Here is a 25,770-nt window from a genome sequence, read left to right on the forward strand (position 1 = left end):
TGTGTGTGTGTGTGTGTGTGTGTGTGTGTGTGATCGTGCAGCCTAGTGGTGTTTTAGCAGGTCTGACAGAGGGTCTGTCTCTGGTGGGTTATATCTTTGTGGATAAACAGAGACTGACACTCTGCTCGCTTTTTCTCCTGTCCCACTGTAGTAAATCAGTGTACAGTAAAAGCTTGGAAATTCGTGATGGCGGTACAAAATGCAGCAATGAAGAAAGGTATTCACTTGCTCCTCACACATTACCTCCTCTTGCTCTGTGTTTAGACCCATTATTCAAAGAACAGGTCCATAGCTGAAGAAAGATGCAGTGGTGTTCTCTGTTGAAAGGATGCTTTGTTTTTAATGGTGATGATATTTGTGGCTGCTTATGTTTATTAAAAGCTATCATTCTTCTGAAAAAAGGTAGAAGCTGGGGCTAACTGTTTGGGCATGGCAGTTCCTAAACTCTTTTCATAACTTAATTTGCAAATGTGCAATTCAGATCCTTAAAATATACATCCCCCGTTCTACGATGTGATCTCAGTTCTCTCTTCTTCTTATAATCTGAATGCATTGATAATCAGTTCTCTCAAACTGTGTCCCACTTTCTCCAGATGCAGAACGTTTTTCCATGTCTCTATTTTAGAAATCTTCACATCCAGCCACACCCCCACAAGGCACAGCGTACTGATTCAAAATCTATCTCCCCATCTTATTTCAACAAGCAATATATCATCACACGACACATTTCTGCTCAGAGGCAGTGACATTTGTGACAGCGGGGAAGATTGAATCTGAGGGGGTGATAACCTGATCTGCCTAATGATACGCAGATTGGCAGAGCGCTGGGAAAGATTCCAGAGGTATGGGACATAAATGCAGAGGCAGCAACTGCATAAATTGTATAGATTAAAAAATATATAATTATTAAATGGAATGTTCAACCAAATGTCATATCTATTAATTATTCCTCTCCATAGTGCTTTGCCAATGACAACATTTCCTTGCCTCACTTCGCTGGGGAAGCCACTTCAGAAGTTTTAAATCTACTTCAAGAGCTCCCACCTCCAAACACTTCTCTTTAATTCTGTCTGTCCTCTGGTGCCTCTGAATTTCACTTTAACATTCATCTTCTCGTGTTTCATCGCCTCCACTCCGCTCCCGCATCCCTTCAGGCCATCCAAGTCTTATATCTCCTTTTATATAAAGGTTGCATTAGTTTAAAAGTTACTTTCTTCCGCCCTTCGCTCTGACTCATCTGTTTTAGTCAGGCCTAGAGTCTCAAAATAACTTTGCTTTGACTTCATCAAGCGTTATAAATGCTTTCCAAAACAGCAACAACACACGTTCATAGATCATACACAACTGAACGCCGAACGTCATAAAGCACACTGAGATGGACCTCTAAGTTTACTCGTATAAATCTCAATAAAAGGTTGCATCTACAGAAGGCGGCATATGAAATAGTTTAGTGTCTGGATCGTACATATATCATCAGCTGCAGTCATTACAGAAGCTCCACTGCATCTTTCCTCATTGCTACTTTAAATCACTCGTATCCCCCCACCCAAATCTCTCTCAGGTCCCCTCCCTACTCGCTCATATCTCTTTTCTTTCTTTGCTGTGGTTTCTCGTGTGCTGCAGACCTTTTATACCCAAACCCCCCCTCTGTTTGTATGGAATTGCTATGCTAATGCAGAAAGTTCTTCTATGCCTGGCTTCCTATCACCTGTGGTAGGTTGGAGGAGGGGGGGGGGTGTCCTATATCACAGCCCATCCGCCTCCAAATCAAATCTTACTCGCTGTACATCTGCAATTCATGGCTCTCCAGCTGATCAGTGGGGGGAGGAATGTTGGTAACAAATTCTCCGTGTAACTTTTCTGCCTTTTATCGTGTCCTTGTGTTCACTTTATTTTTTTGATCATGCTGGTGTGTTTGTGTTTATATGCGGTGGCGTTGTGGATACACAGAATAACGTCCAAAGATTTGACTGACTTTCTCTGAACCTAACCTTATCTTTCCCCGACAGCAAACTTTTGTCGACAGCACAGAAGACTCGTAGAACTTCAGATCAGAGGGTGTCAGTGGGAGGACTGACTTTGAAACATGTGTTTTGACAGGATACATTTCCACCAACGTAAATGATGGAAGAGAGGGGAGACGTTTTTATCTAAAATAACACCATGAAAATGCCTGAACCTCAATCCCTCTCACATATCTCATGTAGGCAGCAAGAATGCGATCAAATGCCCAGCCTGCATTTTCATACATGGTGATTGATGATTTGGCTGCTCCTGTGAAGTATAATTGAATAGATTTGGGATAAATGCTGCACTAGCCACATTGCACAGAAACATGCCCAGAGACATTCTTACGTGTTCATTCTTCATACACCCAAAAGTATCTTAAAAAAGACATTTAAAGCCTAAACTCAAAGCACCAGATATCCCACTGATTTCATTTTAAATCTTAACAACATGCCAGGAGAAATGAAGGGAGGTTAATGATATGTAAATGAAATATGGAAAAGTGCTGCAGTGTGAAGAACAGAATATCAATTGATTTTTTTTTTTCCTTTACTGCTCTAGTTACTTCATGCAGTTTGAGTGTGTTGGCTTACTCAGAGCAGTCTTAATAAGTCTACTGCTAATTATTGACTCCAATTCCTTTAAGAGGCTCAAATGAACACAAATAAGGCACCTTTAACTCTGATCTCTACATGGGAAACTGCAGGGGTCGTACTACATTTAGAGATTTGAGGAGCTGTGAATATTAATGTGCCGAGTCCTCAAGGAGTTGTCAAGGCTCGGGGGAAAGGAAATGGATTTAAACAGTGTGTTGGTTTGTCTGAATATCTATTAAGTACAGTAGAATAACTCCATTGGCAGGACAAAGTCAATATAGAGGAGGGGGAGAGAGAAAAAGGGGACATCCTCCACAGTGCAGTAGAGTTGTGTTGTGCAGTGTTATTTGTTCTCCGTTTGACTCCTGGCACCATCCATTTCACAATGCTTCCTTTTCATTTCATTTCAGTCCATGCCCTCGTCCCAGAACCTCTTGTCCTTGTTCCGTCCCCCACAGCTCGACATTAGACCCCCACGGGTGCTTTGGATGGGTCTCTGATCCAGCCGGTGGCCACACACTGAGAACATGGGAAACATTCCAAAACAGGCTTATGGGAAAGGTTATCTTGGGGAGTAATGGATAAGAGAAAGATGAGAATGAAAAGCCACACACTGCACCATTTCACCCAAATTGCTAACAAAAAAATAATTGAATTAAAAACAAAAACCTCTATGAGATGAGGCAAATGGAATTGTGTTGGCTGTGCTTATCAGTGATGGCTAAAAAGTCCTTTAATCAAGTTGCAATTCAACATTTAAAGGTCACCTATTATGCAAAATCCACTTTTCCATGTGTTTTATACATAAACATGTGTCCCCTCTGTGGAAAGAGATTCTGAAAGTTTCAGGAAAAAAGATTAGCTCACTCTTTTTCTTGATCCATTTATATAAAAACCTGTCTGAAAATGAGCTGATCAGATTTTGGCCACTTTGTGATGTCATAACAATTTTTTTGGCTTGTGTAACCATTAGCCAATAACCAACCAAGGTATTATTTTCATCTAAAGTAACAGACAGAGAATCAGCACCTTTGAAACAGGGCTGAAACAGAGGGGATTATGGGATGTTACAATGCACGATCTGTTTTGTATTTCAGCCAAACACTTCAGAGACATGTTTTGTATATATCTGAGACCTATATAATGATGAAAAACAGCATAATAGGGGACCTTTAAAAGTTGTGCATTTAAATGTTTAATTTTGTATTAGCATCAGATTACACTAACTGCAGCTGTCAAATAAATGTAGTGTAATAAAAGGATTCTGGAGAGCAGTTTTTTGTTATGGGAGATCTGACCCTTTTGAAGCAAGCGCTACAGAAACTCAGAGGGCTTAACTGGCTCCAGCATCTCCTCTCCTGCTGATGTAATAACTTCTGTATGATGATGAATGATTCATTAAGTTGTGTACGCTGTTCGCTACAAATACAAACTTGTCAACAATATTTCATCGTCTCTCCGAAGCAAGGGTGAACTTCTGACAGCCCATTACTGTACAGCACAGCCATCTGTAGCATTAGCTTTATAGACGTGCTGGTCCAACACTAGCAGATGCAGAGGGCCTCGAACAATATGCTCATAATGGCCCGAGGACGCTGTGTTTTGGCTTCGTGTTTTAGATGAAGAGCAATTGGCTGTGTGAGGCTCTGCAGTTAACAACTGCAGGCATGTCTCAGTGGACCAGAGGACTTACATGTAAATGATAGCAACTGTCTGGTCAGCTGCTCCCTGAAAACAAGAAATCCTAGCCAACGCGGTCTCAACATCGCCTACTCATGAGTGAAAGAGTGTGTGCAAAAATACACTCACAGAAAGGGCAGTGAGAGAGTTACAGAAATAGCTTGAGAGTGGGTGATTCTATAATTCCCTCCCTCTCATTGTAGCTATTCTCTTCTCTTTTGATTGTGTCTGTTCATCTCAGGAGGATTATTCCTCTTCTTGTATCAGTTCTCTCTTTAGACGGTTGTAAATTAAAAGCTCAAGGGAGACGGGTGACTGCACCCAAAGTGTTTCTACAGTACCTTTTTAGAAGATTGAAACATATACATCTTAATCTGGGCTTGTTGTTTTGACAGCACTGGTATCATTTTTATGGCTACCAGCTGTAACCGTGTACACAGTTTTGTGTCCATGTATGGATGCCTTTGTGGTCCTGTGGGAATCCTCTGCGTCATAAATGAACATCAGTCTCCATTACTCCATCCCTCCATCCCATCCTTCATTCTTCCCTCTCTAAATCCTCCATCACTCCTAAACTAACTCATCCTCCCCTCATATTTTCCATGAGTTCCTCCACTACAACTGAGCAAGTTGAAAGACACTTGTAGTAGTAGCTCTTTTCAAATAGAGACAATAGATTCTGTAGGCTCGACCACATGTTTGTGCATCAAATGAGAGAGAGAAAAGAATGAGGGGGGGTTGGGATTTGTTAGATTGAATGACAAAAAGGCACAGTGTTGTGACAGTGAGCAGCTGGTGTTTCCGAGTGTTGACAGGCCCTGTTTTGTGTGTGTGTGTGTGTGTGTGTGTGTGTGTGTGTGTGTGTGTGTGTGTGTGTGTGTGTGTGTGTGTGTGTGTGTGTGTGTGTGTGTGTGTGTGTGTGTGTGTGTGTGTGTGTGTGTGTGTGTGTGTGTGTGTGTGTGTGTGTGTGTGTGTGTGTGTGTGTGTGTGTGTGTGTGTGTGTGTGTGTGTGTGTGTGTGCGCGCACGCATACATGTGTGCGTGCGCTCTTGATGGAGACAGATTGTCCTGTGATTGTTATTTTCTGAGCAGGGCTTTGCTCGCAGGGGTTATTGACGGCATCTGGGGGGGAAAAGAAAAACATGACAAATGCCACTGAACCAAATGTCCCACTTCATTTCACCCCTCGAGATGTTTTCAACTGATCCAGCGCTATAAGGCCTAAAAGTCAACACATTTTGTTTATGAGCACACTATAGACAAGGCGGAAAGCTAATTTGAATGCCAATCCTATGGAGCCTGTAGCATACTTAAATCAAAGTTTGAGCTTTACTGCTTTGAGACTAATTGCTGCTAACCAATGCTAGTCATGTTGTAGTGCTTTTACATTCTTGGTGTGAATTGGTGTTGTGTTTGGGGCTTGGTAGAATCTACTGCGCTTGCTATGATGGTGACATAGGCTGTGATGCTTCCTAACTGTGTAACCTCCACACTCTCACCCCCCACCTGTGTAATGAAACATGTAACAGGTACACATGTGGATCTCACAAATAACCTCTGCCTCTGTGTGTGTTCTTGCCTGTTTTTGCCCCAGGTCGCGGTCTATCAGTGGAGCCTCCTCCGGCCTCTCCACCAGCCCCCTCAGCAGCCCACGGGTAAGTCATGATCCTCTGTGCACTTTCACACACACATGCAACACACACCTGTGGACCAAGCTACTTCTTTACCCTCATGGATAATGGCCAACCAACTCCCGCCGATCGCATCTTATTGCTGTTTATGAGGGCGAGAGAAAATAAAGACTGTAACATCACCAATGCCTGACCTTTAACAATGCACCACAAACTCAGCATGAAAGCAATATCTTTCTACTGCTCTTCTTTATTATGAGTCTGAGGTATCATATGTTTTTCCACACCTAAAAAGGAACAGTTCAACCCTTAATAAAAAATATCTTCCCTCTTCCTTGTGGTGCTGTTCATAAATATAGATTGTTTTAGTCTGAGTGTTGGATATAGCAGCCATAGAGATGTCTGCCTCTCTAATATATTTCATCTAAATGGCACTCAGTCTAAGGTGCATCAAAAATACATTGGAAAAAATCAACAGGAATAGAAATGTGAACTATTTTTCTTTCTACAATCGCCCACCATATCACATTCAGAAGGAAGCATGCATCTAACCATGAATCAGAATCAGAATACCTTTATTAGTCCCACAGACAGCTTAATGTTACATATGTTAAAAAAGTACTAATTTATGATATAATAGAAAATATAATAAAGAAATAAAAGTAAAAAAATATATATATACTTTTCAAAATACAAATCCTGTAACAGTTCTTAGGATTTAGCAGCCAGGTATATATTACACAGTTATTAATGGCATATGTATATAATGTATATATTGCACATATAGCCCATATTGCACATAGTTTGATGGTATTTAACAGCAGCAAGTTACATAATTTACAAGTATACAAAATGCAAAAAAACACACCTTGTAACGATTCTAAGGATTTAGCAGCCAGGTATAAATTACACAGTTATTAACGGCATATATATATATTGCACATATAGCACATATTGCACATAGTTAATTGGTATAAAAATAAGAGCTAGGTAGTGTCAAAGCTCATCCACAAGAACAACATTAATGTTTACATAATACACTCTGAGCATGAGACCTTTATTGAGAAGGCAGACATCTCCAACACTCAACAACTCACACCATGACAGTCTAGATTGATTAGCTGATGTATGTGTTTCTGATTTTGGAATGCACTGTTTATTATTTTCATCCAAGGTTCAGTTTTGAAGACTTAAGTTCTTCTCATCTGGTGTTTCTTCATACATTACATGAGTCATCACTGTATCTGTATATTTGGATTTCCCTGTTAACTGAAAGTTCAAATATACTGAAATGGAGGACGTGACAGCTCAGCATACTTTCTCCCCCCGCCCCAGAGCTTATTTTTTCCATCCTTTCTGCGTATTACCCCTCTCTCTGTTTTCCCTGGCCTGAGCTCTATGGAAATCCAGCTCCTGGAATGCTTCAGAAAATCCCACTTTTCTTGCGCTGAGCTGGGGAGCTTGTGGTAAACTTTTCCAGCTGACTAACCTGAGAAGGCTCAAGATTAGCCAGGATCCTAAGACGAGCTCCTCGCGCCACACAGGTTCCTTCAGGCTGATCTGAAAGGGAAATTGATTTCTCAGACCTACCCAAAGCCCGGATTGTGCTCTCAGCGAGAACCTCTATGTGAGGCTATTTTCTCACATTTGTGTGTGGAAGAAGGGGAGATGTAAATAGTTTATCTGGGTACCATTGTCCCTACAATTCCACCATTACAAATTCAACAGAACAATAAACCTGGAATGTGGAAATATTACAGCAAAGATATCATGATGGTGTTCCTCCTGTTATTGAAACAGTCTAAAGTGTCCTCACAGCTGGTCCCATGTCTCTCACACATCTGTGTCTGCATGCTTTTCTCCGCCATCAGAGCCCTGTATGTTTTATCAAGTGAAGTCCATCATTTTGTCTTTTGTTTGTTGTTTCTTTAAATTGTGTGCATTGCTTGCTGTTTTCCCACTTGCTATGAGTCACTGAATGGACTAACTGCATGTTTCTTGTCTTTTCTGTCTTCCACTTTTTTTCTTTTTTTATCAATGCCTCCACCTCTGCCGTGTATGCACACATCTCTCCTGCCTCTGCTTTTCTTCTGGATGTGTTGTCGTTTGTTTTGCTACACTCCTCATTCGTGCCTGCGTGTGTCCCCGTGTGTGTTGCTTTGGTTTCTCCTCCTCCTCCACCTGCTCTGGCTCTCGGCTGTGTCGTGCTGCGTGTCTTCACATTGTGTCCTCCAACTCCAGCCTGTCAGAAAGTTCTGTGTACCGCCTCAGACCCCAGACATTTTGCAGTCCCCTAACTCGAGCCCCTGCCAATCCCCTGAGTTTGTCCCCAATCGTGCAGCCCCCCGTTCCCCGACACCTAACTCACTAGCGCCAAACTGCGAGCCCCCGCCGGCAGAACTCAACAGGACGCAAACACTCCCCTCCAAGCCTAAAACTGTCCCCAAGCCCCTCCAAGCCACCCGCTCCATCCTGCTCCCCGGACAGTCCACAGAGCCAACATCTCCAGCCAAATCCGAGCCACCCACTCCCCTCCAGCTTCCATTGCAGCCCCCCTCTGCCTCTGTCCCTCCCACCCCTACTACTCCATCATCCCCGTCCTTCGCCTTTGCCCCCTCCTCCAACTCTAGTACTCCCATCCAAAACAGCCCCCAGGTGAGGCGCTCCCATTTCGCTGCCAGCCCCCAGCTCTCGGTGCCCTTCGTCCCCGCGGTGCCGATGTCCCCCATCCGGTTGCACCACTTCCACCCCGTAGCGCCCGCGTCTTCTTCCTTCACTGACCAGCCCAAATCTATCCCCCTCATACAGGTTACCCCTCATCCCTCCCCTCGGGGTAGCCCCCTCCCCACCCCAAAGGGCACTCCGGTGCACACTCCCAAGGACAGCCCAGCCGGGACCCCCAATCCGACGCCGCCCCCCAGCCCGTCCATCGGAGGCATGCCTTGGAGGACGCGCCTCAACTCCATCAAGAACAGCTTCCTGGGCTCGCCACGCTTCCACCGCAGGAAACTACAAGGTACTGGCATCCTTTAAGATGTTTAAACCTTAAACACTTAATTATCTTCAAGTTTCTTTATTGTCATTAGCACATTAGTTACAGTGTGAATATGGCAATGAAAAACGTAGGTCACAGGCTCCTCCAACAGTGCATATATAGGGCATAGAACAAATAAAACAGATTAAATAGTGCAAGAGAATATTTGGAGATGTGCAAGTAAATACAAATAAAATAGAAATAGTGCAAGAAGAGTCTATATACAAGTAAATGCAATGACATATTCGATTCTGACTCTGGTGGTTTTAGACCTGATACCAGACGGCAGCAGACAGAACAGTTTGTGGCTGGGGTGATGGGGGTCTTTTGTTCCTTGTTCCTATTTAATCCTAAAATCTTCCCGTTCCCACTAATGAAATCTATCTTTTTCTGAGACTTCAACCTTTTCTCACTTTATCTCTGCGTCCACAGTTCCCACACAAGAGGAGATGTCCAGCCTCACACCAGAGTCTTCCCCAGAGTGAGTAGATACTTTTTCATCACTATGCAGAACCTGTCAGCCCCTCACTCATTGGCTCTTGATAGCATGATGTTTTGGAAAGTAATACATCTGTGAAGGTTTGATTTGTGCCTGCTGAGTCCACGGTAATGACATGACCTCAGGTGTGGTCTGGGTTGGAGAAGCAGCACCGTGGCAGGAGGTATCGGGGTGGTTATAGAGAGAGAGGGGGGGGGTAGCTGTGTGATGTTGCTGAGCTCCCAGGGGCCTGATAACTGAAGGTTGGCCTAGATATGGCTGTTTGGTTCGCTGGCTTGGCCATTTCCACCTGGCTGGGAAGAACATCCTGGCTGTAGGAGTTGGAGTGTTGGCTGTAAAAGACATTCCTTGGCTAGTTTAGGCTTCATCACTTTAATACAGTCACACGCCCACTGTGTATAAAGTATTACAAAAAAAGCCCCTTAATGTTGCCTGTAACATTATGGAATAATGTATAATTCAATAGGGAGTTTCTCTTTGCAATTTACAGTTTTGTAAATCAATCAACCTTTTCCAGAAACTCATGGAATGTTAATGTGGCACAGAACAGGAGTCCATACGGCTTATTAGCGGGTGCATATACACCTGGGCTGAGGCCAGTAGTGAATTCATCTACCTCTACTCCTTCTGGACCTGCAGTTCTGTTCACATAGAAGCTCAATTATCCCCCCCTCTCCCTTACACACACACACTAACACAAACATAAACATAGACCTACATGCATTTACACAAACACGGTTGCACAGAAGGGGGAAATGTCAGGAAACGTATCTCCCCTACAGTTTTAGCTCATTTCCCTCAGGGCATCCTCCGTTTGCTCCTCTGCAGTTCCCCAGAGCTGCAGAGGGATAACTTTTCACCAGCTCCTCATTTTTCAGGAGGATAGGTGGGTGCTGGGTAGGGCTGCTCGATTATGGCAAAAATCATAATCTCGATTATTTGGGTCAATAATTAATATCACGATAATTAAAAACGATTATCCATTTACTTGGAAAGAATCCCATTTATTGAAAAAAAAAAATTGAACAGTATTTTTTTAACAGTTGATTACCCTGGACTTTAAGTATAATTCAACTGAAAAAACAATAAAAAATATATATATATTCAAAATAAATAATCGTTTTATTTTGATTATTTTGTTTTCATACTGTAATCGTTGCAAGCCAAAATCGTAATTGTGATTAAAATACGATTAATTGAGCAGCCCTAGTGCTGGGTTTTAAAATGGAATTAAAAAGGTTTTAATGAGGACAACCCCTCTCCAACAGGAATAAACTAACATTGTGTTCTTGTCTTATGCCCACAGACTTGCCAAAAAATCATGGTTTGGTAACTTCATCAACCTGGAAAAGGAGGAGCAGATCTTCATCGTCATCAGAGACAAGCCTCTCAGCTCCATCAAGGCAGACATCGTTCAAGCCTTTCTCTCGGTACTTGCTTAATTCCTCACATTTCCCCTGCTACCTTTAACCCCGATAAACACTTCTCTACCTGTGCTCTGATGTTTCTCTGTAAATCTATATATGCGTATTACCTGTACATCTGCTGTCTGATGCAGGACGTTGCCTCTTCCAACAACAGCTGTGATTGGCTATGCTACGAGGCTGGCTCTCTCTTTGTTTTCTAACATGCTTCTGATTTATGTTGCAATTCAGTAAACGGCTAGTGTTCAGTGCTTCTATTTTCTCTCTGACTGAAGACTCACTTTAGGTCAATAGAAAATCAACAGAGAGCATTGATCATTAGCATATAGATGCTTTGCCCTTGATACTGTGTATTGAGCATGTGTGTGTATATTTAGATGTGTAATGCGAGAAATGGAGTAGATTGTATCTGTGTATGCGTGGTGGGTTTATAATGTGGATGTACAAATACATGCAGGAATATAGACAACATCAGGGTTTTGTCCGCCAGCGCCGCAGAATCTGTAACAAAAGCTCGGCAGTGGTAGTTGATATTCAGCGTACATAATTGAACAAAAAACCATCCTCACCCCAGTTAAATTTAACAAAGTAAATCCAAAGTATGCCAGTGCAGGTCAATGTCAAATGTGTTTCCCCTTCCCTGGAGCTATTTTCCTCTGGGTTTTGCTAGCTGGTGTTACAGACAGGAGATTGGCACCTGAATCAGTGGAATTATACCTCTCAGCACACTCACATTAATGGAATGTCAAACCTTCTCCAGCACTATGGCGAAATGTGACTATTTCCGAGCTCACCTGTTCATTGGGCATACAAATTCATTTTAGGGGGGAGAGTGCAGAGTTGTTGGATGACTCAAGATTACATTAGCTTGAGTCTCCCTGGCATGCATGGCTTCTCCCCGAGGCATTCATCTCCGCAGAGTATGTGGAGGGTATTTTAATGAGGGTTTACTCACCTTGTCACTTACATGTGGTAAAAACTATAACCATAATGCTCCTTTTTTTATAATCCTATTATTTGCTGTTTTTCTTATTCCTATCTCTGCCTATTTGTCCACTTCTTCCAGATCCCCAGCCTGAGCCACAGCGTCATCTCTCAGACAAGTTTCCGGGCAGAGTACAAGTCCACAGCCGGCCCTACAGTCTTCCAGAAGCCAGTCAAATTCCAGGTCGATATCACCTACACGGAGAGCACAGCTGCCACTAAGGAGAACGGCATTTACTCTGTCACCTTCACCCTGCTCTCAGGTCAGAACACCGCCAGCACGACCTTCATTTTCTACACCCACTTAGCCTGCATGCATTCAGTAAAATGCACCCACTAGGTCACGAATCAAATGCTAAAGGCGTACTTTACTTTTATAAGTTGCACTCCTTTTCCCTCAGAATGAGATATTAACAGTATCTTCTGTATAAATAAAAAAGAGAAAAGGGGGTTAAAGGCACTCTGCTTTGTTTTTATACTTCAGTAAAACATTTGGCTTAAATGTAGGGGATAATCAGAATTCCTTTATTGGTCCCAGAGCGGGGACATGTACAGTGTTACAGCAATAGTGATATAGCAGATAAAAGGCAAACAATAATAAAGTAGCTAACATGTTAATTTTAGAGGAAAAGCACACATGGGTAATACAAAATAAAGACAAATAAGTACTCATCTATGGCTAAAAAATTAGTAGCAGCATTTAAATAGCTAAGTAAAAAAAAGACTAAGGTTTAAGATATTATAAAGATGATGTTTTGCACGTACAAGTGATCATGGTTATTGCCTAGTAGAATTGAAAAAAAAAGGGAATACATTGCACGTTACAGGTGTATTGATCTCAACAGTCTGTATTGATTGGATTCCTTCTAATGTGGGCAGTCCATACAGAATGTGTCCAGTTCAAACCCTGCACTGTCCTGCTGCGAGTCAGTAGTTCACAGAGTTACATCAAGTATTATATAAGTCTTCCATCTTCTCACATTCACAGAGGTCTGGGGAAATTCAAGCTCACACTTCACTTTTGAAAAGCGCCGAAAAGCATCCCTCCCTTGCATGTTGAGTGGGGTGCCGTCACACTTGAATCAAATAAAAAATAAATCTATATCTATCCAGCCAACAAATACCACAAGTGCCTCTTCCATGTGTGTTCAAACTCTCTGCCAAATAGAATGGCTGCCTAAGGATTTTCAAAGTTCTCGCAATCCTGAATGCTTGATAAGATTTTCCCTCCAAAAACCTCCCTGAGCGTAACGAGATGAGGTCGGCGATGCAAGATTACATACTAGGCAATCATGCATGCATGCTTAGTGTTGCAGAAACACACACATTCTCTCAGCTCCTCTCTCTCTCTCTCTCTCTCACACACATATACACCCCCACACACCCAAAAAGGGGGCACATTTCAGATAAATTGGGTGTAATAGTGGCACTTTGGAGCCTGCTGTTCTTCCATGTCACTGAATGTTCACAACAGGAAGACAGCACGTGCTTACACTAGCACTCCTTTCTGGCCTCCATCTATCATCTCAGGCTTTTTTTTTTCCAGCTCATTTTTCACACCATGTACACTCTTACTTACTCCCCGTTTAATTAATCCATTTACATGCTCTTCTGTCTTCCTACAGACTGCCACCTTTGCAATAAATATCTGCTGTTCTGTGCCTCTGTTTAGGTCCCAGCCGGCGCTTTAAGCGAGTAGTGGAGACGATTCAGAGCCAGTTGTTAAGCACGCATGACCAGCCAGGGGTCCAACAGCTGTCTGGTGAGTAGGAACTTCTCTTTTCAAAAGAAACAATATTATCCAAAACCTCTCCACCCTCACTCCCACCGCCTCATCCGCCCATCCCACACCGAGATGAACCACTCTCACCGCTGAAGCTAAATCCTGCCCTCCGCTTCCCCTGTGCTTGAAATCCACTCCGAGCCGCACTCCGCTACTCGAAAAAACTGCTTCTTTTTTTGCATGCCCGCGCCTCACCGCCATGAAAGGGTGGGAGCTGCTCTCAGGCTGCGGGTCAAGCTTTGTCTCGTTGCCTTGGCAGGGAAGATTAGAGTAGAAGGTAGGGGAAGATGATTTGCATTCTGTTACTCCTACTTCCAAGACTGATCGTCGGAGCTTGTCACCATGGCAACACCACTGCACCTCAACGCACTCCCCACAATGCACTGCACCGCACAGTGACACCACACCTGACAGGCTCCCTGCTCCCTCCCTCTCTGGATGCCTGTACAATAGGACCCTATCCCGCCTGTTTTATCCCTCCACCACCAGCCTCTTTTGGATCTTTCAAAAAGGCCCCGAGCACATAAAGAAATCCTCTGAAGGCCAACCTCCAGACGCTCACCTGTGAACTTGGTGACATTATAAAGCCTCCTCTCTTTCTTCTAGCCTTAGGGTTGGTGCTGAGGCCCTGGACATGTATAAGTGTCTTATTTTAGTGCGGCAGCTTCTTATTTGCTGGTCTGGATGACAAAAAAGACAAAGAAAAGAGAAAAATAGATCCTACTCCTCACCATCTGCTCTTGTCCTTCCTTGTGAATCACTGCTCGGTTTTTGTCTCGCCATCATCTTGACAACGGCTCCACCTGTTGGTAACCTAGGGAAACACCATCAGCCTGTTTTTATACTGCCTGTGAACCATTTTCTCTGCGTCTGAATGTTTGTGTCTTTATCCTTTTAAACACATCTCTAGTTCCATGTCCCATATTTTTTAAACAGATTAATTGCCAAACTGCTTAATATTATATTTGGTTAAACTAGAAGTAACAAGTGCGAGCTACATATTTTCCCAGTGGCTGTTCTGCAATATTTCTCTCACTGACACTCAGAAATGAACAGCAGCCGTCCCACCTGTTGTGATATTTAACAGTCTGCTATCATCGCTGTGCCTCAGTTGGTTTATCTTTTATTTCGGATCTTATGTATTATAGAGCTAATTAACCCACAGAGGTGTGGGAAGGGTAGATTTAGAATAAATGACATCAGATTAGGTTTAAACGACTGCTGTGGATCGTTTCAGCAGCAGAGGGGTATTATGTACTATAATGATACTCATTTATCAATAGAGGATATCATGGTTATTACAAAAACACATACATAATAAAGTATTGTATTATGTTCCTGCTGTCAGAGCTGAGTTAAGTACCATCAGAGTATCTCACTCTGTAAAAATGCATCTTAAATGTGTGCTTAGCAGTATTTGAAAGCTTTGTTAAACTCACTGTTTCCTCTACTTCTCTTTCCTTTGACCTCCTAACACATGTTGGTGCTGCCTGACGACTGGACCTTTGAGAAAAAACCCACTGGCTGTAATTAAGAATAGAAATATCTTTGCATACCAATGTGTGTCAAACAAAGGGCTTCCTCAAGTCTCGGTCATTATGTCCCCTTATCACCATTAACAGCAGAATACCTGGGAGCCAAGTTTAGGAAGACAATGGGAGGGGCGGAACAATGAAAGGTGTGTGGGAAAACGCAGGCAGCATATTAAAGGAGTACAGAGGAGAACCATTCATAAAGTACACCTTAGAAACGTCATAGTAAAGGCCATAGAAAGTTGTGGCATAGTGTGCCTTAGTATAATATCACACGACATTCATAACTACTTCATGAAAAATAATTATTGCAATATGTCTTTAAAAACTCAAATCAGAGTGTAGACATTATATACTGTATATATATTATAAATGTTTAATAATAGAACAATCTTATACACATCATATGGCTTACAATTGCAATAAAAAAATTTTTTTTAAAGTTCTAAAACAAACAGAAACAAATATAATAGTATAGTATACGATGAAAAAGTCATAGTATGCACCAAAAACCTAAAGTGTCCTATTAAAGTTTTCTATAAATAAATTATTATGGACTTCTAATTCAAAATGACATTATAATATTTAATTAAAAAGTTACAATATAGTATGTTCTCTATCATTAAAAAGTTATATTAATAAAAAACTATGTCATAGTTTAATATGTCGTAAAATAAACGAGTTGTACAGTTTGCCTTACTTTTAAAATGTCTTACATAAAATAAAGATACAATAAAGGTCCTATCAGAGTGTAGACATTATATACTGTATATATATTATAAATGTTTAATATAATAATATCATATAATAATAGAACAATCTTATACACATCATATGGCTTAAAATTGTAATAAAACAATTCATAGAATAGAAAAAAAGTTCTAAAACAAACAGAAAAAAATATAATGTTACGATGAAAAAGTCATATTATAGTATGCACCAAAAACCTAAAGTTTCTTATTAAAGTTTTCTATAAAAAAAATCATAAAGGAATTCTAATTCAAAATGACATTATAATATTTCATTAAAAAGTTACAATATAGTATGTTCTCTATATTAATAAAAAACGTAATCCCTGAAAAAGTTAAAAAATGTCATAGTTATATATGTCTTAAAATAAATGAGTTGTACAGTTTGCCTTACTTTTAAAAATGTCTCACATAAAATAAAGATAAGATAAAGGTCCTATAAAAAAAGTCCTGCTTGTATAGTATTTCATAAAAAAGTATCTGAGCATAGAATGCCATACGAATGTGTCACAAGTGTTATTATAATATTTAATTAAAAAAAAATCTGAATAAAGGAGGATACTGTCTGGGCTGTAACAAGCACCCTACAACGAGTTTATTAAGATTCATACAATTCTATTTTTGAAAATGTGCAGATTTGGGTGGAGTGAGGTGACTAAGTGTGGAAATTCTTCACATGAGAAAGGAAGAGGGAACGTTAGGGAAATGTTTTCCAGCAGGATAATTAAGTTGGCAATGTCAACTCTGGGACATTCACAATTCCACACAAAAACACAAACGCACAAAGACAAACACATATTCACTTATTGGTGATCAGGTGAAGTTTGCCTAATCTCCTACCTCTACTGCAGGCATCCACACACTGGCAATATGCATTAGTGTCAGCAAGAGAAATTCCACTGTCTAACAGTTACAGTTTATTTAGTCCTGATTCACAGACACTCTCCAGTCCAGTGTGTGAGTGTGTGTGTTTGTCGTCTGTGTGTCATCCCTACTTATTTTTCCCGATGCTGCCACTGTTCATCATTTGTCGGCCCCCAGGACTCTTTTGTGCAAATGGATCTACTGCCAACTATTCAGAAACAGTTCTGTTTGTGGCTGATAGTTCCCAGTTGTGCTGTGCATGCACCATTAACCAAAAGAACATTGAGTTTTTATTTGCCCCATTTCTCATTTTTGGTGTCCTCACTACTCCACCTACCTGCAGTGGGAGCATTAAGGCCCTGTGGAACGAGGGAGTGTGTTTAACTTAAGGCCATTTGCATGCAAGTTGTCGGACGTACACACAACACACACACAGGGACTCAGACTGTGTGTCAAAGCTATTAGCATGTATTATTTAGTATAACTACAACCCATTTTTCCAGCACAAAGTACCAAGTTAGGAATATTTATGACTTAAATACAATTCATCATCATTTTATGTTGGCGTCTGCAAAACGGCAAACAATCGGCTTTATGAAAAGGAGATTAGACGCTGATGATTTTAATATCCCTCAAGGAAAACGTTGTCTTGAAGCTTTCTCATTGTCCTCCTCCCATCATATGCCGGCTTCTGGCTGACCGGACAGATGACACACCACGCTTTCTGCATCCCATAGTTCAAAGCAGCTTGTTATATCTACCAGTCTACAGAACGCCTATATCGATTATTTGCTTGAACTTCTAGCCTTAGACTGAATGTCTCCCTGTGTTTTCACTCGTTGTGCTGTTACATACGCATGGTTTTGCTCCTCGCTGTCTGTCAGTCCTCGCCTCTGCTTGTCTCTACGTCTCTGTCCTGTGAACCCCATTGTTCATTGGTGTGTTTGTTCTCTCTCTTCTCCCCCTTTTTTGTCCTCTTTCTTCTCCCCCCACCCCATCTGTGTACCTAGGCAGCCCCTTGAGTAACTTCTTTGACGTAATAAACCAACTTTTTTCAGACGAGAAGAACGGACAGGTGCCCTACCCTTCTGGCACGCCCACCAAGCACTGTCCCTCGCCCATGCACGTCCGGAGGCACGAGCCAGAAAGTAATGACACCAAAAGCCCCTCCGCGGGCCGAGACAGGGCCAAGTTGTCCGTGGCAACTGTGGGGTCACAGGAGGAGTCTTAGACCGAGCCTGTGCTAAGACCCCCTCCTCCGAAAATCTGTACATAGCTAGATGTACATAATCATATATGTTTTTGTATAAAATGACTTTATATAGATAGAAATATATGAAGAGAAATATTTTACGAACTGCACCTACATAACACACACACACACACACACTTCTCATCACCCCTCAGCGTGCACCATCATCATCCACCCCCCCCAGCCATCTTATCTCTTGTTTTTTGCTGCTAACCTGTGTGATGACCCTGACTTGTTTCTGATACCAGGAATTATCCAGAAAACCTATTAAGCCCCTCCTCCGTCTCCCTCCTCCGTTTTCGCCTCACCTCCGCCCCACCTCCACCCCCACCCCCCCAGAGCGTGCCAAGAGAGAGACAGACAATTGTTGACGGAGGACTGCTTTTAGAGGTGCGCTGCAAAAAAAGATGGGGGGGTGGTTACCATGGAAACATACCCTTCATCATGCAGACTTCTACCTTCATCTCCACTCTGCGCCCCTTCTCCACCTTTGACAGCCATTATTAGACGTAGAGGAAAAATAGTGTTCCCCCATTTTAGGAACACAAAACTAATCCACGCTAATCCACATGAAAGAGTAACGCACCCCCACCCCCAACGACCGGACCCCCCTTTCCACTCAAGGAGCATTCATCGTTGGCATGACACTACACACACACACACACACACACACACACACACACACACACACACACACACACACACACACACACACACACACACACACACACACACACACACACACACACACACACACACACACACACATGAACATGCATACATGCACAGGTCCAGTATGCACAGACTCAAACTCTGGGATGTTACTAACACGAACAAAAAGAAGACTGATTCAGAGGAGGAGAGAAGGGGGAGGAGTTTTGTGGAACTCCCAAACAAGCCGACGCGGATGCTTGCTGGATTGTATTTGTTTGCTTTTTAATGTACTTTCTTTGTGAAGAACTGGGTTTAAACTGACTTTATTAGACTTAGTAACATTGCTGCAAATGGACTGGAATTGTGATTTCAGAGAGGAGTTGGGTGTGAGAAGAAATGGGAAGAGGGGGAGATATGATAGTATAGGGTAGGGGGGAGGGACGCGGGTGGGTATTTGGGTATTTAAAATGAATGATCTATTCTGTTGTACAGACTGATATCATTTCTTATGTATACAAAATGAAATGTCTAGTTGTGACACTATGTTTAGATACCATAGGGTCAGGTTGGTAAACCTGCCCCTGCCACTTAATGTTCTTTTAAATTCTTCAGTGTATTTTTGTTACATGATAATTTATGTCTTTGTTTGATTGACCTAATAATGATCCAAACATTCCTGTTTGAGTTGTCTGCAACACTTTGTCTTTGGTTTTCCATCCATACCTCTCTCTCAGTCTCACTTACCAGCAGTAGGAGTAGAGGAACAAAAAAAAAAATGATGACGTGATAAATGCAATTGTGGATATTTTTTGTATTTCTGTCCTTATTTGTTCATGTTTGTTCATCTCACTGTTTGATTTCCTAATTTATTATAACTTGGCTATTTATATGAACAAAGCTGTTAGGTCAGTTGAATGTTATTTATTACCCTCTTGTGTGTTCGTAAATGGGGCAACATTTGAAGAAAAAAATGAACTATTTTTCTTTGTTTTGGTCATTATGTGAACATCTAAAAGACACAAATTCTCTTTTCCCTGTCCTCTCCGTAGAGGGAAAGAGAACTTGTGGGAACTCTTGAAAAAAATGATTTACCAGTAATTTAAGAATGTAGACTTAGCCTCTTTTTGGAGAGGGAATATGCTCTTCTATTGATATTTGTCAGTTTCATATTATTGTGCGTGTAGGCCAGGCCTGAGGAGAAGGGCGACACAGATCTACTTCTTCTCTTTGTAAATATACAGACGAACCGTGGGGGTTGATTGTCTTCTCAACCGTGCTGGGGATTCCTGCTCTATGCTTTTAGCTTGTATTGCTGTGTGCATGTCAAACATGAGCTTTTCTTTGCATGGCTTTAGTGTTCATGTTCCATGCCAAACTCTCTCCTTCTCTCAGCCTTCATTGATCCTCTCGCCACAAAACTACCTTTTTAAATCCCCCCTCTGTCCCTTACTTTTCACCCTTTTAGATTTTTTGGCCTTCTTTCTTTATTGTTTTAATTCTTCCCTGGCTCCCGCTAATATATCCCTTCCTCCTCCTCTAATCTTGTGCACAAAGTTTTTGAGCGATGCTTCCTTGACTCTGTACCTCTGGCTGAAGGCTCGGAGGTCTGCTCTCACTGTACCTGTTAGCAGCAGAGGCGCAGTGAGGGGATGTCAGTACACAAACACAAAGCAATACCCTATCGTTCACCCTCCTTTCTGTTTTCTACAATGGGAAGCTAGCAGCACCAAGGACATCTGATGATTCTGAGGCCCAGAGCGGGCTTTGGACAGAGCAGGAACAAAACTGACTGTAATCCCCATATAAAATAACTGTGAGCATCTTCAGTGCTGAAACAAATAAACTCATTAAGTTATGGTGTGTTTGTTTTCCTTTGTTAGTGCCTGTTAATGTATGCTCAGTGTTTATGCTTAGTGTTTTTCTCAAACAACTGAAACTATGCCAATCTTAAAATTAATTTAAAATGTGCCTTTTCAATCCCTGTCAAATGTTTTTTACTTTACCTTACCAGTGTTTGCTGTAAGAATGTATTTTACTTTATTTTCTATAGCACTTGTAATGACTTTCATGTTTTAGATGTGTTCAAGTATCAGACCCTGGATTTTAGGTAAGTCTACACAAATCCACACAAACCTACAAAGCTTGTTTACAAGGTTTATTGCAATACTCAGCATTCAAACATATGTTTTGTATTCCAAATCCCACGATGGAGTCTGCTGCTCGACCTGTATAGAAGCATTAAACCTCAGCTTACATACACTTCATTTACTGTTAAGAGTGTACCTGGAAAAACAGTTACACAAAAACCTTTTTTGTATCAATAATATTAAAAATTTGCTTGGATTAAAAAACAAAATAAAAAGGGAACACCCCGTTAAATACTCTCACATCTTTTTTTTCTCCTTAAATAGAAAATGTCCATCCCACTCTTCAGTAAGTGTTTTGATTCTCCGGCAATACTTTTTAAAAATAAAAAACATACAGTTACATAAAAAGTACATTTGCTAATCCAAAGTACACATCAATACCAGAGGAACTGAGTCTACCTCTGTCCGCCCACTCTGCATTATTAGTTTGAACGGGTTAAAGCCAAAAGTCCAGCATGGCTGCCTCCCATGATTCAATCTATTGTCACTTTCCAGCTTCAGTCAGAACCAGGAGGGAAACGTGATCCCAATCCTCCAGGGCAACTCTATTTTTGCCAGTTTTGTCCAGTAGAGGGCAGCAGTGTTTTATTATTCAGAGTTCCCACTTGTTGCATCCATCTGTTGCGTCTCCATTTAAGCTTCCCGAGCCTTGGAGAAAAAGCATCACATTGTCCAATTTTCTTCCTCATTATGCTGTGCTCTGCAAAAAATGTCAACATGGAGTGCTTGGTACAAAATGCTAAACTGTCCATAGAGATCTGTATCCCAAAGTCAAAGCACTGTGGAACCAGCTTGTTATTAGTGATAGGAACAGGCGTTACTAAAAGAACTTCTGTAATAAACTATTTAGTCTGTCTTCAGAGCTGATCCTGTATCACTGATGAAATGAAACCTCCGCTTCGAACGCCACATTCTTATTTCTGCAGACTCAGACTCTGGAGGTGACGCAGAGAGAGCGTAGTCGTTGGGCCAGGGTCGCCTCCAGCTCCTCCAGAGGCGACTCTCCCCGGCTGTGAGCCAGCGTGGAGATGGAGATGTTCCCCTGTCGGGCCGAGGGGGGTCCCAGCAGCAGGGTCCTGAAGCCCTCTCTCTCCAGTAGAGCAGGCATCTGCTGCAAGAAGTAACCTTCACAGAATGAGCTCAGCTCCACTGAACCATGGGCCTGGGGAAGAGTAAGTGATGTTTGATCTCATTAGAAAGTGTCACATCGAGGACAGCTATCATGTAACACAGTGTGCGGTCATGTTTATTATCCAGTTGATGTGTGAATGGTTTTAAGAAGTAAGGCTTGTATTCATGCAAGATCTTTCTTTATTTTAACATGTTTCTCTCGCTCTAAAGCTTGCTATTGTCACAGCTACAGAACAATGTGTGTGTGTGTGTGTGTGTGTGTGTCTGTGTGTGTGTGTGTGCGTCTGTGTGTGTGTGTGTGTGTGTGTGTGTGTGTGTGTGTGTGTGTGTGTGTGTGTGTGTGTGTGTGTGTGTGTGTGTGTGTGTGTGTGTGTGTGTGTGTGTGTGTGTGTGTGTGTGTGTGTGTGTGTGTGTGTGTGTGTGTTACCTTGGCTGTCCTGTAGACGCTGACTGCATTATCCAGCGTGCAGAGCCGAGAGCACAGGAGTTCACAGTGTCTTTGAAGCACGCGCAGTTGGAACAGACTAGCAGCTGACAACAACTGCAGGAGGAATCACAAGCCAATGTGTTATCCTCCATTCAGTAACACAGATTACAGATCACTTCTGTTACATTGAGCTATCGCTCTGTATAAACTGAGTAACTTGCTAACTACTTTTTTTGTGCATAGAGAAACATTAACACTGAATGATAAGTCTCCAGTATAGCAAAATCAACTTGAAGTAGTATCATTTTCAAACAGTGGCTGCATTGTACTGCTTTCACTTTGAACGTCAGTCGACAATTTTGCTGTGCATGCAGGCAGCTTCACAATACACTAACATTTTTAACATAGTATTTAATTAAATACATTTGATTTTACATGTAATAATTATACTAGTATACTGTTTTACACAACTACCCAGATGGATGAGTTTTAGTGATTCTCACCTCCAGCAAGTCGGGCACATTAGTTCTTAGCGACTCTGTTCCTCCACAGTACAGGTATGACATCATCATCTGTGGAAGGTCAGTACTGTAGTTTAACATATTGTATGCAGTACATCTGTCTCCAGTTGATTCAATCCCTCTTGAAACATTGCATCAAACAAAGATAAAGCAAAGTATTTGAAGCAAAGAATAGATTTGTTACCTGGAAGATTCTGTACTTGATGTCACTGATATCAATCGCCTTGTTGCCGCTTCCTTCTGCTCCGGAGCAGGCCAGCAGAGACTTGAATCTAAAGAACACCAAAACAAATGTATTTGTCAAACGATTCAGAATGATGATTTGAATGAGCATTGGGGTCTGTATCTGACCATCCAGTTTGAATGGCTGTGCACTCACCTGTCTGAAGCTGTGATCAGCAGGACTTTGTGTGCGTAGAACGGTTTCCCTTCCACCACAAACGTCACATCTGACATCTCCTGGTTGTTCAGGAAGTGAGGGTCTGTAAAAAAACACAACTTCTTACAACTACATTCACAGGACAGCTTTTAAGGGATTCCGAATATTTTGATAACAGATTCATTCTTTAAGGTTATTTTAAAGCAAAATTGTTGTGATTGAGAATTTGCTCGCTATTTTTGCGATATTTAAAAAAAACATCCAAATAGATTCAAAGGCTTTAATGTCATATGGACAGTAGCTACAGTGTAAGCATGGAAATTAAAATCTTAAGTCCCAGGCTCCTCCAACAATGCAACATAGTTATAAAGGACATCAAACAATAACACTCATTAATAATTGGTAGGTTAGTAAATAAGGGAAAATGAAGCTGTTATTGGTGTTCCTATACAAAAATAAACTATAAATCCTTACCCAACTGTGCAGAAAGAGTTGCCTTCATCCCAGGGATGGCTGGAAGGGGGGCGGGGCCAAAGCAGTGACTAAAAATAGTCCCCAACTGTTGTATGATGGCATCATTCTGGAGTAAAAGGGAAACAACAAGGAGGAGGGCGTTATATCTCACATATAAACTAGTATCCAGCACATAACAAAAGGAGGAAAACTAGCAGACAGTAAGGTTTGATGATACCTTGGTGGTGCGTAAGATATGGAACATCAGGGGCAGGCCGAGGGTGACCAGCTCTGTGCAGTAGTCCTCTTCTCTGATGGTGGTGAATTCTCTGAGGAGGGACAGGGTGACCCCCGCCCTGGACTGCTGCGTGGCACAGCGCAGAGACTCCAGCCACACGTGTAGCTTCCATGGTACACCTGGGTAAAAAGAAGGTTTTAGATTCAGGGTAAGCCTCAATTAAAATCCTAAGCAAGTCTTCTTTCTGAGAAGTGATAGTTACCCATAGCTCGTAGCTCCATGGTGACGTCCAGGTAGCCGTGCTCCGCGCTGTAGTAGCTGGCCTCCTGCAGAGCCTTCATCCTGGCCTTGCAGAGCCTCGCTATGCCTCCTTCAGGCAGGGCCCCGGGGCCAGAGGAAGGGGTGGGGAGGGGGGAGAGAGGGAGGAAAGGGCAGATTCCGGCGTCCTCGCCCTCCACCCCCTCAGCTAAGATCTCCTCCAGAGACAGGACATCCTCTTTGACTTGCTGGGGCTGAGTCAGTAGCTTTCTCAGCACGTTCCTGACAAGATAAATGGGGGAGAGGGAAGAGAGAGGAAAGAAGGCGAGAAAACATTAATATCTGTCAGAACTGCAACACATACATCCATTTCTGTGACCTGCACCCTCCTCTCTGATTACATAATCTGTCACCCTCACAGTGGAATGTGAAGTGTTGAGTCTACACTGTGTTCACACATACACACAGCAAACAGGTGGAGAGGTTTAGCCTCCAGTTGGTGTTTAGAGACAGATGGACTGAATAGAGGGGGGCACTGAATTTATAGTCCGGTAGTTTTAAGATCTTCCATCTCAGTGCCATGATAAAAGGGATGTATCTCTCTATGAAGCTTGTATGGAAACTCGATAGAGTACTGACAAAAGTCATTGTGATTTATACATGACTTTCTTCTCTGTGGCTAAGAGGATGAAAGCTGGCGGTTTTTCACAGACTTTCAGCAGCATCTGTTGACGCTGTACTCAGGTCAGATTGAGAGACACATACCTGTGTCCGTGTGAGGCAGCATGACTGAAGCAGTTCATGTCTTCATAGAGCGACGACGTGAGGGCATTCCCATCATGGGTCTTTGATAAGGGATCAGCGCCTCGTGCCAGGAGCAAACTCACCATCTCGTAGTTTCCTGGGAAGCACATAAACAGTCAATTACATACAGATAAAGATCTTAAGCACCTCTAAATGGCAGTCTACAATGCTAAATAGTTAACATATCACCCAATAACTGTAAACATGTTTTATGCTTTCGTTTTAAAAGTATGTTTCTATTGCTTTATTTCTAATGCAATAGTGCTCCTACACTGTAGTGTAGATGCATTCGTTGTGGCTTTATTACATTTTACCGCAGGGAGATATTAAGCTTTATCATCGCTTACTTAAGATTTTCAAACAAGCAAACACATTCATACAAGGCCTTATTTACACACTGTCATTGCTGCTATGTAGTGCATGTGTCTAGTTTACTACAGCTATGTGTGGCTTCTCCATGATCCCACAGAGGAATTCTGCCCGGAGGGTTCTAAACAACCACAGGCTGCTCTCACTCTGCCTGTAGTCACCCTCTCATTTCCTCGCTCATTTGTCATTTACAACCAAATCCTGTGCTGCTCTTGCTGGTCTTTTGGGAAACTGGCACAGTATTGTATTTGTGACTGATCATGGAGAGAGGTATTATTACATGATTCAAAGAAAGTTACAACAACGGCTCATTCATTCATGGCTTTGTGTCTCCCAAACATTCTGCCTATGTAG

The 25,770-nt window shown here is 42.1% G+C and overlaps 2 protein-coding genes across 9 annotated transcripts in view; one reads left to right on the top strand and one right to left on the bottom strand.

The window, feature by feature from the left end:
* Positions 1-18,781, top strand: part of brsk2a (BR serine/threonine kinase 2a) — a 173,628-nt gene extending 154,847 nt beyond the window's left edge. For 2 of the 8 annotated variants that reach the window (XM_079682822.1, XM_079682823.1), the window contains exons 13-20: positions 152-217; positions 5,878-5,938; positions 8,723-8,930; positions 9,381-9,429; positions 10,754-10,877; positions 11,938-12,118; positions 13,528-13,617; positions 17,794-18,781. In XM_079682822.1, the coding sequence (XP_079538948.1) occupies positions 152-217; positions 5,878-5,938; positions 8,723-8,930; positions 9,381-9,429; positions 10,754-10,877; positions 11,938-12,118; positions 13,528-13,617; positions 17,794-18,014 (1,000 nt within the window). In that variant the 3' untranslated portion in view covers positions 18,015-18,781. The remainder of the gene's footprint in view (positions 1-151; positions 218-5,877; positions 5,939-8,722; positions 8,931-9,380; positions 9,430-10,753; positions 10,878-11,937; positions 12,119-13,527; positions 13,618-17,793) is intronic. The other 6 variants (XM_079682824.1, XM_079682825.1, XM_079682826.1 and 3 more) reach the window with 4 other exon arrangements.
* A 2,049-nt stretch (positions 18,782-20,830) lies between these two features.
* abtb2b (ankyrin repeat and BTB (POZ) domain containing 2b) overlaps positions 20,831-25,770 on the bottom strand; it is a 44,291-nt gene continuing 39,351 nt past the window's right edge. The window contains exons 9-17 of the mRNA XM_079682812.1: positions 25,009-25,144; positions 24,248-24,525; positions 23,986-24,164; positions 23,769-23,874; positions 23,295-23,397; positions 23,100-23,187; positions 22,898-22,966; positions 22,395-22,508; positions 20,831-21,998 (exon numbers count right to left, since the gene is read on the bottom strand). Of these exons, the coding sequence (XP_079538938.1) occupies positions 21,765-21,998; positions 22,395-22,508; positions 22,898-22,966; positions 23,100-23,187; positions 23,295-23,397; positions 23,769-23,874; positions 23,986-24,164; positions 24,248-24,525; positions 25,009-25,144 (1,307 nt within the window). The 3' untranslated portion in view covers positions 20,831-21,764. The remainder of the gene's footprint in view (positions 21,999-22,394; positions 22,509-22,897; positions 22,967-23,099; positions 23,188-23,294; positions 23,398-23,768; positions 23,875-23,985; positions 24,165-24,247; positions 24,526-25,008; positions 25,145-25,770) is intronic.

Source organism: Notothenia rossii (assembly GCF_949606895.1).
Source record: "Notothenia rossii genome assembly, chromosome: 5".
Lineage (NCBI taxonomy): Eukaryota > Metazoa > Chordata > Actinopteri > Perciformes > Nototheniidae > Notothenia > Notothenia rossii.